This window comes from Bombina bombina, chromosome 5 (genome assembly GCF_027579735.1).
Source record: "Bombina bombina isolate aBomBom1 chromosome 5, aBomBom1.pri, whole genome shotgun sequence".
NCBI classification, from domain to species: Eukaryota; Metazoa; Chordata; class Amphibia; order Anura; family Bombinatoridae; genus Bombina; species Bombina bombina.
In genome coordinates, this window is record NC_069503.1 from 786,694,234 (window position 1) to 786,715,175 (window position 20,942).

Genomic DNA, 20,942 nt, shown 5'->3' on the forward strand with positions numbered 1-20,942 from the left:
GTGCAAGGAGTCCACGTCTGGTTTCCCCTTTTACTCTTAGGGAGACCCAAGAGCAATTTGCATAAATAAAAAGAGAGAGAGAGATGCACTCAGCTGAGACAGAACAAAAGCTAGAAAAACTTCTGTGCCTGTTCATTTTATTATAGGGTGCCACTCAGGGTGCATACTCTTTTAGCACACTATGCCCCTTCACAGAGAAAAAATATCCTGTAGTTTGTTGGGGTTTGTTGTTTGTCTTGTTCAGAGAAGAATTGCCTGGTATTTCGGTGCTGGACTGTAATTGGGCAGGATCAGACTGATATGCTACAGGATATTTTTTCTCTGTGAAAAGGCATAGTGTGCAAAAGGAGACTGCACCCTGAGTGGCACTGGCCTTGTGGACAAGCACAGAAGTTTTTCTAGCTATTGTTCTGTCTCAGTGAGTGCGTCTCTCTAGTTTCTTGATTTTATGTAAATTACTCTTAGGTCTCCCTAAGAGTAAAAGGGGGAAACCAGACGTTGGACTCCTTGCACACATGCCCTAGAGATATGCAACTGCACCTCACTGACGAGGCCCAAGAGAGGCCGAAACGTACGTCTGGGCTTTGTTGTTTGTCTTGTTCAGAGAAGAATTGCCTGGTATTTCGGTGCTGGACTGTCATTGGGCAGGATCAGACTGATATGCTACAGGATATTTATTCTCTGTGAAAAGGCATAGTGTGCAAAAAGAGACTGCACCCTGAGTGACACTGGCCTTGTGGACAAGCACAGAAGTTTTCCTAGCTATTGTTCTGTCTCAGTGAGTGCGTCTCTCTATTTTCTTGATGTTTGTAATAAGTTGTCATGATAAACTTTTACATGCAGAGAATGTGTCCATCAGTAATAGTACATTGCCTGTTGCTGTTCCTTTAACATCTAATGTACAAGATATAGCTGTGAATTTATAAGAATTTATTGCTGATTCTATTCAGAAGACTTTGTCTGCCATCCCGCCTTCGAATAAATGTAAAGGTCTTTTAAACTTTTCATAAAGTAGATGAAATTTCAAATGACCGACAACATATTGAATTATCTTTCTCTGATGAGGATCTATCTGATTCAGAAGATCCTTCCTCAGATATTGACACTAACAAATCTACTTATTTATTTAAAATGGAGTACATTTGTTCTTTGTTAAAGAAGTGTTGATTATATTGGATATTGAGGAGACTAGTCCTCTTGATATTAAAACTAGTAAACGCTTAAATTCTGTTTATAAACCTCCTGTGGTTTTTCCAGAGGTTTTTCCAGTTCCTGATGCTATTTCTGATATGATTTCTAAGGAATGTAATAGGCCTGGTACTTCTTTTATTCCTTCTTTAAAGGTTTTTTTTTTTTATTTTTTAAATTGTATCCTTTGCCAGCAGTTACATTGGAGTTTTGGGAACAGACCCCCAAAGTTGATGGGGCTATCTCTACTCTTAGTGTACTACTATTCCTATAGAAGATAGTACTTCTTTTTTTAAATCCTTTAGATAGGAAACTTGAATCTTATCTAAAGAAAGCCTATTTATATTCAGGTCATCTTCTCAGGCCTGCATTTTCTTTGGCTGATGTTGCAGCTGCATCAACTTTTTGGTTGGAAAATTATCACAAAAAGAATTTGATTATGATTTATCTAGCATTGTTCGCTTGCTTCAACATGCTATTCAGTTTATTTGTGATGCCATTTTTTTCATCAAAATTGATGTTAAATCTATGTCTTTAGCTATTTTAGCTAGAAGAGCTTTGTGGCTTAAATCTTGGAATGCTGACATAACTTCTAAGTCCAGATTGCTATCTCTTTCTTCCCAAGGTAATAAGTTATTTGGTTCTCAGTTGGATTTGATTATTTCAACTGTCACTGGGTAAGGGAGTTTCTCCAACATTGGTGTGTCCGGTCCACGGCGTCATCCTTACTTGTGGGAATATCTCTTCCCCAAAAGGAAATGGCAAAGAGTCCCAGCAAAGCTGGCCATATAGTCCCTCCTAGGCTCCGCCCACCCCAGTCATTCTCTTTGCCGTTGCACACGACTGTTGAGTATATCAATCATCAGGGGGGAACAAGGAGTTCCCTGGCGATGAAAGAAGTGACCAAAATAATACAATGGGCGGAGGATCACTCCTGCCACCTGTCTGCGATCCACATCCCAGGTGTGGAAAACTGGGAAGCGGATTACTTGAGTCGTCAGACATTCCATCCGGGGGAGTGGGAACTCCACCCGGAGATCTTTGCCCAGTTGACGCAATTATGGGGCATTCCAGATATGGATCTGATGGCGTCTCGTCAGAACTTCAAGGTTCCTTGCTACGGGTCCAGGTCCAGGGATCCCAAGGCGACTCTAGTGGATGCACTAGTAGCACCTTGGACCTTCAACCTAGCTTATGTGTTTCCACCGTTTCCTCTCATTCCCAGGCTGGTAGCCAGGATCAAACAGGAGAGGGCCTCGGTGATCTTGATAGCTCCTGCGTGGCCACGCAGGACTTGGTATGCAGACCTGGTGAATATGTCATCGGTTCCACCATGGAAGCTACCTTTGAGACAGGACCTTCTTGTTCAGGGTCCATTCGAACATCCAAATCTGGTCTCCCTCCAGCTGACGGCTTGGAGATTGAACGCTTGATTCTATCAAAGCGTGGGTTTTCAGATTCTGTGATAGATACTCTGGTTCAGGCCAGAAAACCGGTAACTAGAAAGATTTACCATAAAATATGGAAAAGATATATCTGCTGGTGTGAATCCAAGGGATTCCCATGGAATAAGATAAAAATTCCTAAGATTCTTTCCTTTCTGCAAGAAGGTTTGGATAAAGGATTATCTGCGAGTTCTCTAAAGGGACAGATTTCTGCTTTATCTGTCTTACTACACAAACGACTGGCAGCAGTGCCAGATGTTCAAGCATTTGTTCAGGCTCTGGTTAGGATCAAGCCTGTTTACAGACCTTTGACTCCTCCCTGGAGTTTAAATCTAGTTCTTTCAGTTCTTCAAGGGGTTCCGTTTGAACCTCTACATTCCATAGATATTAAGTTGTTATCTTGGAAAGTTTTGTTTTTGGTTGCTATTTCTTCTGCTAGAAGAGTTTCAGAGTTATCTGCTCTGCAGTGTTCTCCGCCCTATCTGGTGTTCCATGCAGATAAGGTGGTTTTGCGTACTAAGCCTGGTTTTCTTCCAAAGGTTGTTTCTAACAAAAATATTAACCAGGAGATAGTTGTACCTTCTTTGTGTCCGAATCCAGTTTCAAAGAAGGAACGTTTGTTACACAATTTGGACGTAGTCCGTGCTCTAAAATTCTATTTAGAAGCTACAAAAGATTTCAGACAAACATCTTCTTTGTTTGTCGTCTCTTCTGGTAAAAGGAGAGGTCAAAAAGCGACTTCTACCTCTCTTTCCTTTTGGCTTAAAAGCATTATCCGATTGGCTTACGAGACTGCCGAACGGCAGCCTCCTGAAAGAATCACAGCTCACTCCACTAGGGCTGTGGCTTCCACATGGGCCTTCAAGAACGAGGCTTCTGTTGATCAGATATGTAAGGCAGCGACTTGGTCTTCACTGCACACTTTTGCCAAATTTTACAAATTTGATACTTTTACTTCTTCGGAGGCTATTTTTGGGAGAAAGGTTTTGCAAGCCGTGGTGCCTTCCGTTTAGGTAACCTGATTTGCTCCCTCCCTTCATCCGTGTCCTAAAGCTTTGGTATTGGTTCCCACAAGTAAGGATGACGCAGTGGACCGGACACACCAATGTTGGAGAAAACAGAATTTATGCTTACCTGATAAATTACTTTCTCCAACGGTGTGTCCGGTCCACGGCCCGCCCTGGTTTTTTAATCAGGTCTGATGAATTATTTTCTCTAACTACAGTCACCACGGTACCATATGGTTTCTCCTATATTTTCCTCCTGTCCGTCGGTCGAATGACTGGGGTGGGCGGAGCCTAGGAGGGACTATATGGCCAGCTTTGCTGGGACTCTTTGCCATTTCCTGTTGGGGAAGAGATATTCCCACAAGTAAGGATGACGCCGTGGACCGGACACACCGTTGGAGAAAGTAATTTATCAGGTAAGCATAAATTCTGTTTTTTTGCCTTAGGATAAGACTTAAGGGTAAATCTAAAGCTTCTAACCGTTTTTGTTCCTTTCGACTAAATAAGGAACAGAAACCTATTCCTTCCCCCAAGGAATCTGTTTCCAATTGGAAATTTTCTTAAAATTGGATTCAATCCAAGCCTTTTAAGGAACCAAAGCCAGCCCCTAAATCCGCATGTAGGTGTCGCCCTCATTCCAGCTCAGCTGGTAGGGGGCAGATTAAGATTTCTCAGTGGTACCGAATAGGATTCAGAGTAAGACCTCCTGTGAGAAGATATTTTCTCTCGCGCAAGGCTTAGGCTTTCCTGAACTGTGTTTCAGACCTGAAGTTTCAGGGGTAATCATGCCAGTTCCGTTTCAGGAACAGGGTTTGGGGTTTTTTTCAAATCTATTCATTGTCCCAAAGAAAGAAAATTAATTCAGGCCAGTTATAGATCTGAATTTTTTTTGATTCGTTATGTAAGAGTACCAACTTTCAAAATGGTGACTATAAGGATTATTCTGCCTTTTGTTCAGTAAAGGCATTATATGTCCACCATAGACTTACAGGGTGCATATCTTCATATTTTGATTCATCCAGTTCATTTTCAGTTTCTGAGATTCTCTTTTTTAGACAAGCTTTACCAATTTTTCACTCTTCCTTTTGGCCTAGCGACAGCTCTATGAATCTTTTCTAAGGTCCTTGGTGCCCTACTCTCTGTAATCAGAGAGCGGGGTATTGCGGTGTTTCCTTATTTGGACGATTTCTTGGTATTAGCTCAGTCTTTATAATCTGAAGAATCTTACACGAATCAACTAGTGTTGTTTCTTCGAAAACATGGTTGGAAGATCAATTTACTAAAAAGTTCTCTGATTCCTCAGATAAGTGTCACCTTTTTAGGTTTCCAGATAGATTGTGTCCATGACTCGGCAACATCCAGAGCTCCGCCCCCAGCTACTCCCACTCTCCTGCCTCCTCATAAATATTCAAATTGTAGCTGTAAAGCTGGGGGCGGAGCTCTGGATGTTGCCGAGGTGCAGAATATGAAACAGAGAATGTGCTGGGGTAAAATCCCTGTGATTTAACTCATGTGCTGTTTGTTACAGATACAATAAAATGCTCTGTCTACATCTCTCAGGCTCAGCTGATATACATGTAAAATACATCTGCCCATATAAAAAAACAGTGCAACTGTGCATATAATCTGACTCCCTCGTTGTCCTCATTACGGCACTCTGAATATTTTCACACACAGCTCTGTAAAACATCTCAGGATCATGTTTCACAGAGCTGTGAGTGGAATATTCCCCTTGTGTCTACAGAATGCTTACCGGGAGGACAGAGGGGGAGTGAGATCGTGCCCAGCCAGTGTAAGCAGTCAGGAAGAAACGGCTGAGAGAGGTGAGGGGATTTGTGACAGGCTTATCTATTACACAGACAGCCCCAGCATGGGGGCTGGCTGTAAAGGACACTAGCTAGGGAGCATAGAAAAAGCCTTGCTCTGAAGCTAGTGGAGATTACGTTCGTATTCTCATGCACTGAGAGGATTAGAAACTTTATAATCATTTTTAGGAGAGTTAGCAGCAAAATTGCTAACACATGTCAATTATAAACTTTATCTTCTTTTGGTGCTTAATTTAAATAGCCTATATTTTTTTGAGTGTATAATGGCCCTTTAATAGAGAAATTGTTGCCCTTTCCTTGTGTCCTAATCCTAATAATTCTTTGGAGAGATCCTTACATTCTTTGGATGTGGTGAGAGCTCTGAAATATTATGTTGAAGCTACTAAAGATTTCAGGAAGACTTCTAGTCTATTAGTTATCCTTTCTGGTTCTGGTCTTTGGCATCGTGGTTAAAGCTTTTGACTCATCACGCTTATTTGGAGTCGGGTCAGACCCCGCCTCAGAGGATTCCAGCTCATTCTATTAGATCAGTCTCCACTTTGTGGGCTTTTAAGAATGAAGCTTCAGTTGATCAGATTTGCAAAGTAGCAACTTGGTCTTCTTTGCATACATTTACTAAATTATACCATTTTGATGTATTTGCTTATTCTGAAAGCAGTTTTTGCTTGAAAAATTTTTCATGTAGCTGTTTCAGTTTGATTCTTCTGCTTATGATTTAAGTTTTTCCTTTCATTTATGAGAATAAACTTATATTTGGGTTGTGGATTAATTTTTTTCAGCGAAATTGCTGTTTTTATTTTATCCCTCCCTCTCTAGTGACTCTTGCATGGAGTTCCACTTCTTGGCTATTGCTATCCCATACGTCACTAGCTCATGGACTCTTGCCAATTACATGAAAGAAAACATAATTTATGTAAGAACTTACCTGATAAATTCATTTCTTTCATATTGGCAAGAGTCCATGAGGCCCACCCTTTTTATGGTGGTTATGATTTTTTTGTATAAAGCACAATTATTTCCAAATTCCTTTGCTTGCTTTTTACTCCTTTCTTTTTCACCCCACTACTTGGCTATTCATTAAACTGAATTGTGGGTGTGGTGAGGGGTGTATTTATAGACATTTTGAGGTTTGGGAAACTTTGACCCTCCTGGTAGGATTGTATAACCCATACGTCACTAGCTCATGGACTCTTGCCAATATGAAAGAAATGAATTTATCCGGTAAGTTCTTACATAAATTATGTTTTTCTGCTTCTAATATAGAGCTTTGGGAAACTATCTCTAAAGTAGATGGGGCCATTTGTACTCTGGCTAGATGAACTACTATCCCTCTTGAGGTTTACTTATTTTAAAAACCCTATAAATAGAAAGTTAGAATCTTTCCATAGAAAGGCTTTTCAACAAGCAGGTTTTCTTTTTAGACCTGCAATTAGCATTGTTTGTGTTACGACAGCCTCTACTCTCTGAGTTTTGTCTGAGTAGTTTTTAGAGCAGTCTATTTGGGCCTGGTTTAGATTCTTTTATGTCTACTGTGATTGGAGGTAAATGAGCTTTCTCCAACATAGGTGTGTCCGGTCCACGGCGTCATCCTTACTTGTGGGATATTCTCTTCCCCAACAGGAAATGGCAAAGAGCCCAGCAAAGCTGGTCACATGATCCCTCCTAGGCTCCGCCTACCCCAGTCATTCTCTTTGCCGTTGTACAGGCAACATCTCCACGGAGATGGCTTAGAGTTTTTTAGTGTTTAACTGTAGTTTTTATTATTCAATCAAGAGTTTGTTATTTTAAAATAGTGCTGGTATGTACTATTTACTCTGAAACAGAAAAGAGATGAAGATTTCTGTTTGTAAGAGGAAAATGATTTTAGCAACCGTTACTAAAATCGATGGCTGTTCCACACAGGACTGTTGAGAGGAATTAACTTCAGTTGAGGGAACAGTGAGCAGAATTTTGCTGCTTGAGGTATGACACATTCTAACAAGACGATGTAATGCTGGAAGCTGTCATTTTCCCTATGGGATCCGGTAAGCCATTTTTATTACAGACAGTAAATAAGGGCTTCACAAGGGCTTTTTAAGACTGTAGACATTTTCTGGGCTAAATCGATTCATATATAAACATATTTAGCCTTGAGGAATCATTTTAATCTGGGTATTTTGTAAAATAATATCGGCAGGCACTGTTTTGGACACCTTATTCTCTAGGGGCTTTCCCTAATCATAGGCAGAGTCTCATTTTCGCGCCGGTATTGCGCACTTGTTTTTGAGAAGCATGACATGCAGTCGCATGTGTGAGGAGCTCTGATACATAGAAAAGACTTTCTGAAGGCGTCATTTGGTATCGTATTCCCCTTTGGGCTTGGTTGGGTCTCAGCAAAGCAGATACCAGGGACTGTAAAGGGGTTAAAGATAAAAATGGCTCCGGTTCCGTTATTTTAAGGGTTAAAGCTTCCAAATTTGGTGTGCAATACTTTTAAGGCTTTAAGACACTGTGGTGAAATTTTGGTGAATTTTGAACAATTCCTTCATATTTTTTCGCAATTGCAGTAATAAAGTGTGTTCAGTTTAAAATTTAAAGTGACAGTAACGGTTTTATTTTAAAACGTTTTTTGTACTTTGTTATCAAGTTTATGCCTGTTTAACATGTCTGAACTACCAGATAGACTGTGTTCTGAATGTGGGGAAGCCAAGGTTCCTTCTCATTTAAATAGATGTGATTTATGTGACACAAAATTTAGAGAAAATGATGCCCAAGATGATTCCTCAAGTGAGGGGAGTAAGCATGGTACGGCATCATCCCCTCCTTCGTCTACGCCAGTCTTGCCCACTCAGGAGGCCCCTAGTACATCTAGCGCGCCAATACTCCTTACTATGTAACAATTAACGGCTGTAATGGATAATTCTATCAAAAACATTTTAGCCAAAATGCCCACTTATCAGCGTAAGCGCGACTGCTCTGTTTTAGATAATACTGAAGAGCATGAGGACGCTGATGATATTGTTTCTGAAGGGCCCCTACACCAGTCTGAGGGGGCCAGGGAGGTTTTGTCTGAGGGAGAAATTTCAGATTCAGGGAAAATTTCTCAACAAGCTGAACCTGATGTGATTACATTTAAATTTAAGTTGGAACATCTCCGCGCTCTGCTTAAGGAGGTGTTATCCACTCTGGATGATTGTGAGAATTTGATCATCCCAGAGAAACTATGTAAAATGGACAAGTTCCTAGAGGTCCCGGGGCCCCCAGAAGCTTTTCCTATACCCAAGCGGGTGGCGGACATTGTAAATAAAGAATGGGAAAGGCCCGGTATACCTTTCGTCCCTCCCCCCATATTTAAAAAATTGTTTCCTATGGTCGACCCCAGAAAGGACTTATGGCAGACAGTCCCCAAGGTCGAGGGGGCGGTTTCTACTTTAAACAAACGCACCACTATACCCATAGAAGATAGTTGTGCTTTCAAAGATCCTATGGATAAAAAATTAGAAGGTTTGCTTAAAAAGATGTTTGTTCAGCAAGGTTACCTTCTACAACCAATTTCATGCATTGTCCCTGTCACTACAGCCGCATGTTTCTGGTTCGATGAGCTAGAAAAGGCGATCACTAGTGATTCTCCTCCTTATGAGGAGATTATGGACAGAATCCGTGCTCTCAAATTGGCTAATTCTTTCACCCTAGACGCCACTTTGCAATTGGCTAGGTTAGCGGCGAAAAATTCTGGGTTTGCTATTGTGGCGCGCAGAGCGCTTTGGTTGAAATCTTGGTCAGCGGATGCGTCTTCCAAGAACAAATTGCTTAACATTCCTTTCAAGGGGAAAACGCTGTTTGGCCCTGACTTGAAAGAGATTATCTCTGATATCACTGGGGGTAAGGGCCACGCCCTTCCTCAGGATAGGTCTTTCAAGGCCAAAAATAAACCTAATTTTCGTCCCTTTCGTAGAAACGGACCAGCCCCAAGTGCTACGTCCTCTAAGCAAGAGGGTAATACTTCTCAAGCCAAGCCAGCCTGGAGACCAATGCAAGGCTGGAACAAGGGAAAGCAGGCCAAGAAACCTGCCACTGCTACCAAAACAGCATGAAATGTTGGCCCCCGATCCGGGACCGGATCTGGTGGGGGGCAGACTCTCTCTCTTCGCTCAGGCTTGGGCAAGAGATGTTCTGGATCCTTGGGCACTAGAAATAGTCTCCCAAGGTTATCTTCTGGAATTCAAGGGGCTTCCCCCAAGGGGGAGGTTCCACAGGTCTCAATTGTCTTCAGACCACATAAAAAAACAGGCATTCTTACATTGTGTAGAAGACCTGTTAAAAATGGGAGTGATTCATCCTGTTCCATTAGGAGAACAAGGGATGGGGTTCTACTCCAATCTGTTCGTAGTTCCCAAAAAAGAGGGAACGTTCAGACCAATCTTAGATCTCAAGATCCTAAACAAGTTTCTCAAGGTTCCATCGTTCAAAATGGAAACCATTCGAACAATTCTTCCTTCCATCCAGGAAGGTCAATTCATGACCACGGTGGATTTAAAGGATGCGTATCTACATATTCCTATCCACAAGGAACATCATCGGTTCCTAAGGTTCGCATTCCTGGACAAGCATTACCAGTTCGTGGCACTTCCTTTCGGATTAGCCACTGCTCCAAGGATTTTCACAAAGGTACTAGGGTCCCTTCTAGCGGGGCTAAGACCAAGGGGCATTGCAGTAGTACCTTACTTGGACGACATTCTGATTCAAGCGTCGTCCCTTCCTCAAGCAAAGGCTCACACGGACATAGTCCTGGCCTTTCTCAGATCTCACGGATGGAAAGTGAACGTAGAAAAGAGTTCTCTATCTCCGTCAACAAGGGTTCCCTTCTTGGGAACAATAATAGACTCCTTAGAAATGAGGATTTTTCTGACAGAGGCCAGAAAAACAAAACTTCTAAACTCTTGTCAAATACTTCATTCCGTTCCTCTTCCTTCCATAGCGCAGTGCATGGAAGTAATAGGTTTGATGGTAGCGGCAATGGACATAGTTCCTTTTGCGCGCATTCATCTAAGACCATTACAACTGTGCATGCTCAGTCAGTGGAATGGGGACTATACAGACTTGTCCCCGACGATACAAGTAAATCAGAGGACCAGAGATTCACTCCGTTGGTGGCTGTCCCTGGACAACCTGTCACAAGGGATGAACTTCCGCAGGCCAGAGTGGGTCATTGTCACGACCGACGCCAGTCTGATGGGCTGGGGCGCGGTCTGGGGACCCCTGAAAGCTCAGGGTCTTTGGTCTCGGGAAGAATCTCTTCTCCCGATAAATATTCTGGAACTGAGAGCGATACTCAATGCTCTCAAGGCTTGGCCTCAGCTAGCAAAGGCCAAGTTCATACGGTTTCAATCAGACAACATGACGACTGTTGCGTACATCAACCATCAGGGGGGAACAAGGAGTTCCCTGGCGATGGAAGAAGTGACCAAAATCATTCAATGGGCGGAGACTCACTCCTGCCACCTGTCTGCAATCCACATCCCAGGAGTGGAAAATTGGGAAGCGGATTTTCTGAGTCGTCAGACATTACATCCGGGGGAGTGGGAACTCCATCCGGAAATCTTTGCCCAAATCACTCAACTGTGGGGCATTCCAGACATGGATCTGATGGCCTCTCGTCAGAACTTCAAGGTTCCTTGCTACGGGTCCAGATCCAGGGATCCCAAGGCGACTCTAGTAGATGCACTAGTAGCACCTTGGACCTTCAAACTAGCTTATGTATTCCCTCCGTTTCCTCTCATCCCCAGGCTGGTAGCCAGGATCAATCAGGAGAGGGCATCGGTGATCTTGATAGCTCCTGCGTGGCCACGCAGGACTTGGTATGCAGATCTGGTGAATATGTCATCGGCTCCACCATGGAAGCTACCTTTGAGACGAGACCTTCTTGTTCAAGGTCCGTTCGAACATCCGAATCTGGTCTCACTCCAACTGACTGCTTGGAGATTGAACGCTTGATCTTATCAAAACGAGGGTTCTCAGATTCTGTTATTGATACTCTTGTTCAGGCCAGAAAGCCTGTAACTAGAAAAATTTACCACAAAATATGGAAAAAATATATCTGTTGGTGTGAATCTAAAGGATTCCCTTGGGACAAGGTAAAAATTCCTAAGATTCTATCCTTTCTTCAAGAAGGATTGGAGAAAGGATTATCTGCAAGTTCCTTGAAGGGACAGATTTCTGCCTTGTCTGTGTTACTTCACAAAAAGCTGGCAGCTGTGCCAGATGTTCAAGCCTTTGTTCAGGCTCTGGTTAGAATCAAGCCTGTTTACAAACCTTTGACTCCTCCTTGGAGTCTCAACTTAGTTCTTTCAGTTCTTCAGGGGGTTCCGTTTGAACCCTTACATTCCGTTGATATTAAGTTATTATCTTGGAAAGTTTTGTTTTTGGTTGCAATTTCTTCTGCTAGAAGAGTTTCAGAATTATCTGCTCTGCAGTGTTCTCCTCCTTATCTGGTGTTCCATGCAGATAAGGTGGTTTTACGTACTAAACCTGGTTTTCTTCCGAAAGTTGTTTCTAACAAAAACATTAACCAGGAGATAGTCGTGCCTTCTTTGTGTCCGAATCCAGTTTCAAAGAAGGAACGTTTGTTGCACAATTTGGATGTTGTTCGCGCTCTAAAATTCTATTTAGATGCTACAAAGGATTTTAGACAAACATCTTCCTTGTTTGTTGTTTATTCTGGTAAAAGGAGAGGTCAAAAAGCAACTTCTACCTCTCTCTCTTTTTGGATTAAAAGCATCATCAGATTGGCTTATGAGACTGCCGGACGGCAGCCTCCTGAAAGAATCACAGCTCATTCCACTAGGGCTGTGGCTTCCACATGGGCCTTCAAGAACGAGGCTTCTGTTGATCAGATATGTAGGGCAGCGACTTGGTCTTCACTGCACACTTTTACCAAATTTTACAAGTTTGATACTTTTGCTTCTTCTGAGGCTATTTTTGGGAGAAAGGTTTTGCAAGCCGTGGTGCCTTCCATTTAGGTGACCTGATTTGCTCCCTCCCTTCATCCGTGTCCTAAAGCTTTGGTATTGGTTCCCACAAGTAAGGATGACGCCGTGGACCGGACACACCTATGTTGGAGAAAACAGAATTTATGTTTACCTGATAAATTACTTTCTCCAACGGTGTGTCCGGTCCACGGCCCGCCCTGGTTTTTTAATCAGGTCTGATAATTTATTTTCTTTAACTACAGTCACCACGGTATCATATGGTTTCTCCTATGCAAATATTCCTCCTTTACGTCGGTCGAATGACTGGGGTAGGCGGAGCCTAGGAGGGATCATGTGACCAGCTTTGCTGGGCTCTTTGCCATTTCCTGTTGGGGAAGAGAATATCCCACAAGTAAGGATGACGCCGTGGACCGGACACACCGTTGGAGAAAGTAATTTATCAGGTAAACATAAATTCTGTTTTTCTTCCTCAGGATAAGACGTCTAAGGGTTAAGCCAGGGCTTCTAATAATTGTCATTCCTTTTGTCAATCTACAAACCAAAAGTCCTGCTCTTCCTCTAAAAAACAGGGTTCTTCCAGATTTTCTTGGATGCCAATTCCTATATGGAACAAGCCAAAACATCCCATGAAACAAGATATTCTGGTAGAGAGCAGATTATGCTTTTATCAGGAGGCTTGGTTTCAGCCTGTTCAGGATACATGGGTTCTAAATATAGTTTCCCAGGGATACAGAATTGGTTTGAAATTGAAACTTCCCAAGGCAAGGCTTCTTCTGTCTAAGGTTCCAAAGAATACTGTGAAGCAAGAGCCTTCTTTCAGTCAGACATCTATCTGGAGTCTACGAGAGTAATAATTCCAGTTCCGATGTGAGAACAGGGGTCAGGGGTTTTATTGCAACCTCTTTATTGTTCCAAAAAATAAAAATGAGGGGGCCTGTTCTGTATTTAAAGTCTTTAAAGGACCACTCAATGCAGTCAAATTCCATAATTGACAAGTGCATAATAAAAAGACAATAACTTCACAACTACTCTGAATTGCAAATAAGCAGTAGATTTTTTTGACACATTTTATTTTTTTTCTCCCGATTTTACGGCCCCCTGTTCATGTGACAGACATCATCCAATCACAGACTAATATACGTATACCCTGCAAGCTTATGCACATGCTCAGTAGGATCTTGTTCCCAGAAAGTGTGTATATACACATTTGATAATAGAAGTAAATTGGAAAGTGTCTTAAAACTGCATGCTCTTTCTGAATCATAAAAGTTTATTTTGACTTGAGTGTCCCTTTAAACAACTCTTTGCATTGAAGTATAAGGTCTGATGATAGCAGCTATTCCGTTTGTTCGGTTCCTCATCAGACCTCTTCAGCTTTGTATGCTTTGTCAGTAGTGCAGAGATTACAATCAGTTGTCTCAGATGGTTCTTCTGGATTTCAGAGCAAGGCAATCCCTGTCTTGGTGGATAAGACATCAGTCCATTGTTCAAGGGGTATCTTTTGTCTGTCCAAATTAGACTGTCATCACGACAGATGCAAGTCTATGCCCAGAGTTTTGCCTCCTCGGGTGGAAAGGTTACCAATAAATGTTTTGGAACAATTTTTTGGAGCAATTTTCAGTGCTCTTCAGAATTGGCCTCTGCTGAAGAGAGACTTTCCAGTGAGACAATGTTACACCAGTGGCTTACATCAATTATCAGGGGGAAACTCACAGTTCCCTGGTGATGAGGGAGGCGTCTCGAAATCTGACTTGGGCAGAGATCAATTTTTGTTTATCTCTGCAATTTCATATTCCAGGGTTAAACAAATCCATTCATCCAGGGGAGTGGTCTCTTCATCTGGAAGTTTGCAGATTTTGGATCTGTGGGGACTTCCAGAAATAGATCTGATGGCTTCTTGATTAAACAACAATCTCCCCAGATGGCGTTTGTGGATGCTCTACTAGCTCCTTGGTTGTTTTCTCCTTGGTTTGCGGATCTAGTTCAGGTGTCTAGTTGTCCTCCATGGCCTCTTCCTCTGCACCATGATCTTCTGTCTCAAGGTCCATTTTTCATTAGGATCTCAAAACTCTAAACTTGTTGGTTTGGAGATTTTTCTGATTCTTTCAGGCTTGTAAACATGTGACAAGGAAGATTTATCACAAGGTTTAGAAGGCATTTATTTCTTTGTGTGTGGAGCATAGTTTTATCTGACACTCTTAGAATTCTTCAATTTCTTCAAAATGGTTTGGATAAAGGGCCAGATTTCAGCTCTTTCAGTCTTATTTCACAAGAAGATACAGTAGATACATTTCCTGATATTAAGAGTTGTGTTCAGGGTTTAGTCAGGATTAAGCCTGTGATTAAATCAATTTCTCCTCTTTAGAACCTTAATTTGGCCAGTAGAATGGGGGGTATTGTGTTTTTCTGTGAATTGTCTTTCTTGGTAGCTGTAAGAGATGTGCATTTAGAGGTTTTGTGAAACTCTGAATGTGGAAGAATGTGCGCACTTGTCGCTGCTCGGCTATTTTCCTTGCCAAATGAATTGTGCAAATCCAGATTTTAGCGTGTTGCTGTTGCACAAGAATGTATTAGGCAACTGTAATAGCCAAGCAGCACGAAGGGCCACCTTCTTTCACATTCTGAGGTTCACAAACCTCCAAATGCACATCTCAAGTAGCTGTTCATACCATTCAGGCACAATTTGGACATCATTTAGAACTTAAAGGGACAGTCTAGTCAAAATTTAACTTTCATGATTCAGATAGGGCATGCAATTTTAAATAACTTTCCAATTTACTTCTATTATCTAATTTGCTCAATTCTTTAGATATCTTTTGTTGAAGAAATAGCAATGCACATGTGTGAGCCAATCACAGGAGGCCTCTATGTGCAGCAACCAATAAGCAGCTACTGAGCATATCTAGATATGCTTTTCAGCAAGTGATATCAAGAGAATGAAGCAAATTAGATAATAAAAGTAAATTAGAACGTTTTTTAAAATACCACGCTCTTTCTGAATCATGAAAGAAAAAATTTGGGTTTCATGTCTCTTTAAGCATTTGTGCTCTTAACATTCACATCACTCTTGTTGGAAATGAGCCTTTTTAAAAAAAAAAAAAAGTACAAAAACATTTAAAGAAAACACTCCTCAAAGGGACATGAAACGCATAATGTTTTCTTTCATGATTTAGATAGATCATGGAATTTCAACAACTTTCTAATTTACTTCTTTTATCAAATTTTCTTTGTTCTCTTGGTATATTTTGTTGAAAAGCAGGGACATAAGCTCATGAGTGTGTACGTTTCTGGAACACTATATGACAGCAGTTTTGCAAGAATGTTATCCATGTGCAAAAGCACTAGATGGCAGCACTATTTCCTGCCATGAGGTGCTCCACGAACCTACCTACGTATCTCTTCATCAGAGAATAACATGAGAACGAAGCACATTTGATAATAGAAGTAAATTAGAAACATTTTTAAAATTGTATGCTCTGTCTGAATCACAAACATTTTTGAGTTTCATATTTCTTTAAAGGGATAGTAAACACTAAAAATGTTATTGTTTAAAAAGATAGATAATTCCTTTATCTACCATTCCCCAGTTTTGCATAACCAACATCGTTATAGAAATATACTTTTTACCTCTGTGATTACCTTGTAGCTAAGCTTCTGCTGACTGCCTCCTTTTCTCAGATCTTTTGACAGACTTGCATCTGGCAATTAATGCTGACTCTTAAATTACTTAAGTTGCGTGAGCACATTGTTATCTATATGAAACACATGAACTAATGCCCTCTAGCTGTGAAAAATGTCAAATGCATTAATTTAAAAGGCGGCCTTCAAGGGCTTAGAAATTAGCATATGAGCCTAGCTAGGTTTTGCTTTCAACTAAGAATAACAAGAGAACAAAGCAAATTTGATTATACAAGTAAATTAGAAAGTTGTTTAAAATTACATGCCCTACCTGAATCATGAAAGTTCAATTTGGACTTTTCTATCCCTTTAATGTCTATCTCCTGGTCCCAACACTGTAAAATGTAGGTGAATTTAGCCAGAAAAAAACAGTGTGTTTAGGTAGCTCCCAGTAGTTCATTGCTGCTCCTTCAACAAAAGAAGCAATTTTGATAATAGATGTAAATTGGAAAATTGTTAAGAATTGGTATTCTCTATCTTCGACATGAAAGAGAATGTTCTGCTTTCATGTCCCTTTTAAGTGAGGGTATTGTGTGCATGGCAAAAACATTGAATTTTCTTTCACTCTTTTTTTCTTTCTTTAATCTGTTATATTGTATTTTGTTTACAACCGTGTTTATTAAGCTCATGCTTAATATAGTCTCTAAATTAATGTTAATATAAATAAATTTTTTTAGTTATAATTAGTTGGCTTGTGTGTCTAGACATTATTTTGGCTAAGATTTCTTATTGTTCTTGATTTTTACAGTCTGTATTTAAGAGTTCGCCTCTTCTCGGCTGCTTTCTCTTCGGTCTGCCACTGGGTGTCATCAGCATAATGTGTTATGGAATCTGCACAGCCGACACGGACGACGGTCCAGAGGAAATGACAAGGAAGGATGTTATAGATCCAGACATAACAGACGAGGGAAGTGAAGGTGAACAGGATGGCGAAAGAAACAGAGAGAGCTCCTCTGACGTGTCAGATGAAAACCACGAAGAAAAAGAATTTATTGAAAAGAAAAAGGATTAACTTTTATGAAAAATGTGTAATTTTCTAGCAATCCAAAACAAACTTATTTATTACATTCTACCACTGATTTAAAATAAACGTAATGGCTCAGTGACAGAAATACTTGGCATGAATTTCATTGCATTTGTAAAATTACAAGGGGTATCTGCAAAAACAATAAAACATTTGGAAAACAAAGACACATAATAGGGCTTGTGTTTCTACTGCTGTGTAGTTTAACCCAAAATGCCATTTTACTTCTATGTTACATCGCTTTGGAAAATGTGCATCACAAGATTTATATCAGTGCAGTTTGGCCTAGTTTAGTTCCTGAATTTTTAATAGCTTATTGTAGTTCACTAATGTTCTTGCAGGTCACTTTTTTTTTTTTTACAAAATAAGAAGCTTAAAAATGGAATTCGTTTTATTATGCCAGTGCCTAAATAAAATCGATACTACATAATATGCTTTTCACATGTGATAACTGATCTATGTTAAAAGTAGTAAAGCATAGATTTTAGTTATTTTTATAGCTTCTTCTGAATACATCACTAATTTAGTTTTTGTAATATTCATTTGTAGTATTAATAATAGTCTTAACAGTTTATTCATGCTCAACTGTGTTCTAGCGTAACAGACATTCCCCTGTCATACACACTGTGTAGTTCTTAACATTTGTATCCTAATCTGCAGCTGTTTTATATATTTAGCAGGGTTTTTTTGTGACCTCTATATAGATAATTATAAATAGTGTAATTGTATAAATAATCTTTTTACAAAACCAATTCAGCCTCTATGCATCTGTTTCACTGTATGTAAATAACTATATGTATAGAGATTTTTTTTTAGCTTAAGTGTAATAAACCCACCTTCCATAAAATTGGAATGGAACACAGAATTATTTTGTTCTGGATAATCCAACAAATGTTTGTAAGATATTGTATTTAGTAGCTGATCACTGTTTTATTTTTGAGTAGTTTGTTTTTTGTTTTTAGAAGTACCATTACTGGTTTACAACTGTGACATTGCAAAGACTTTATGCTGCAAGCAGCGTCTCTGGGGATATGCATTTGGAAAAGTCAGAATGGTATCATAGCAATCACCATAGTAACAAAATCCATGACAATTTGGGCAAGATTACATATGCAGCGCAAGCTTCAGCGCAACTGCTGAAACCCGTGCCGCCTGTAATTTAACCTTGCAGATCGGGGTATCACATAAACACTGCCGGCAGTTCATAAAGTGCCGTAAGTCGGATAACCTAGCGATGTCCAGAAATGAGCGTAAACACAAATTTCTGGAGTCGCCAGTGACTTACGGCACTTTAGAATCTGCCGGCACCTAAGAAAATAAAAAAAATGTCAAATCTCCTGTAAAAGTCTAACCTGCCTCCCAAAAATAAACAAGACACGTCAAAACCCCTATATCCGCCATCAAACCCACATCGCAACTAATATTAAAAGTATTAACCCCGAAACCGACAACCCCCCACAACGCAATATGCCTAATTAAACTATTAACCCCTAATCCGCCATTTACACACATCGCGATCTACCTAATTAAAGTATTAACCCCTAAATCCGCCTTCGCAAACTACCTAATAAATGTATTAACCCCTAATAAGCCATTCACCCACATCGCAAAGTACCTATTAAAACTATTAACCCCTAATCCGCCATTAACCCACATTGCAACAAACCTATTAATCCCTAATTTGCCAAACCCACACAACGCAATAATCCTAATAAAACTATTAACCCCTAATCCAACAAACACCCACAATGCAAATAATTAATTAAATTACTAAACCCCCTAAATTAACCCCAATTACCTAAATTAAAAGTTACTTAAAAATAAAAAAAGTTACTTAAAAATAAAAAAAAACAATTTAAATTAATCTAAGATTACAAAAAATAAAAAAAGTCTAACATTACATAAAATAAATCAAATTATAAAAAAATTAAACGTAATCCCTATGAAAATAAAAAAAAGCCCCCCAATATAAAAACACCCCCTAATCTAATACTAAACTAGCAATAGCCCTTAAAAGAGCCTTTTGTAGGGCATTGTCCTAAGTTAAACAGATCTTTTCCTTACAAAATCCCCCACCCACCAAACCCCCCAAAATAAAAAAACCTAACACTAAAAAATTCTAAACTTCCCATTGCCCCTAAAGGGGCATTTAGCTATTTTACTGTCCTTAAAAGGGCATTCAGCTCTTTTAAAAGTGCCAAATAAATTCCTAATCTAAAAAAAAAAAAAAAAAAGTCTAACCCCCAAATAAGTACTCACCGTTCCTGAAGTCTGGTGGAGAATGTCCTGTTCCAGGAGGTGAAGTCTTCTTCCAAGCGGGACCTCTTCCTTCATCCAGGACCAAGCTGGAGCGAGGATGAGCGCGGAGCAGGACCGGCGACCGGGGAGCCATGGAGCATTGAGGATCTTCTTCGTACGATCGCCGCTGTACACTGAATAGTGAATTCAAGGTACGTGTTTAAATATGGCGTCCCTTGCATTCCTATTGGCTGATTTGATTCTTCAAATTCAAATCAGCAAATAGGATGAGAGCTACTGAAATCTTATTGGCTGATTTGAACAGCCAATAGGATCTCATTAGCTCTCATCCTATTGGCTGATTTGAATTTGAAGAATCAAATCAGCCAATAGGAATGCAAGGGACACCATATTTAGACGCGTACCTTGAATTCACTATTCAGTGTATGGCGGTGATCGTACGCAGAGGATCCTCCACGGTCGCCGGTCCTGCTCCGCGCTCATCTCCACTCCACGCTGGCTTGGTCCTGGATGAAGAAGGAAGAGGTCCCGCTTGGAAGAAGATGTCGGCCGCTTGGACGAAGACTTCACCGCCTGGAACAGGACCTTCTCCGGCAGACTTCAGGAACGGTGAGTACCTATTTGCGGGGTTAGACTTTGGCTTTTTTTTTATTTTTGAGGGGTTTGGTTTTTTTTAGATCAGGGATTTTTCTGGCAGTCTTAAAAGAGCTGAATGCCCTTTTAAATACAATGCCCATACAAATGCCCCTTTAGGGGCAATGGATAGTTTAGGGGTTTTTTAGTGTTAGGTTTTTTATTTTGGGGGATTTAGTGGGTGGGAGATTTTACTGTTAGAGAGGGGACTTTTAAGGAAAAGAGCTGTTGGGGTGATGCCCTACAAAAGGCCCTTTTAAGGGCTATTGGTAGTTTAGTATTCGATTAGGTGGTGTTTTAATTTTGGGGGGCTTTATTAGGTTTAATTTTTTGAAAATTTGGTTTATTATTTTTATGTAATGTTAGACGTTTTTATTTTTTTGTAATCTTAGATTAATTTAATTTTTTTTTTATTATTTTTAAGTAATATTAGCTTTTTTATTTTAATTGTTTGTAATTTAGTCATTTTTAATTTAGGTAATTGGGGTTAATTTAGGGGGTGTTAGGTTAGGGGGCTTAGTAATTTAATTAGTTATTTGCATTCTGGGGGGTTGGCGGATTAGGGGTTAATAGATTTATTAGCTTTATTGTGTTAATGGCAGATTAGGGCTTAATAGTTTTATTAGGTTTATTGCGTTGTGGGTTAATGGCGGATTAGGGGTTAATAGTTTAATAAGGTAGATTGCGATGTGGGTTAATGGTGGATTAGGGGTTAATATATTTGATTAGTTATGGTGGTTGACAGGTAGATAGATATTGCGCATTCATTAGGTGTTGGGTAATGGGAGTTATGGTGCTCACATTTTCAGTGTAAGGCTTGCTGCGCCTGCCTATGTTTGGCGAGATAAAAATGGAGTCAAATGTCTCAATTTTCACCTCGTAAGTCCTTGCGCTGAATATGTGATACCGATTTG

At 40.2% G+C, this 20,942-nt stretch overlaps 1 protein-coding gene across 1 annotated transcript in view; it reads left to right on the forward strand.

Moving 5' to 3' along the window:
* TMX3 (thioredoxin related transmembrane protein 3) overlaps positions 1 to 17,888 on the forward strand; it is a 403,888-nt gene extending 386,000 nt beyond the window's left edge. The window contains exon 16 of the mRNA XM_053714874.1: positions 16,861 to 17,888. Within this exon, the coding sequence (XP_053570849.1) occupies positions 16,861 to 17,124 (264 nt within the window). The 3' untranslated portion in view covers positions 17,125 to 17,888. The remainder of the gene's footprint in view (positions 1 to 16,860) is intronic.
* The last annotated feature ends 3,054 nt before the right edge of the window (positions 17,889 to 20,942 follow it).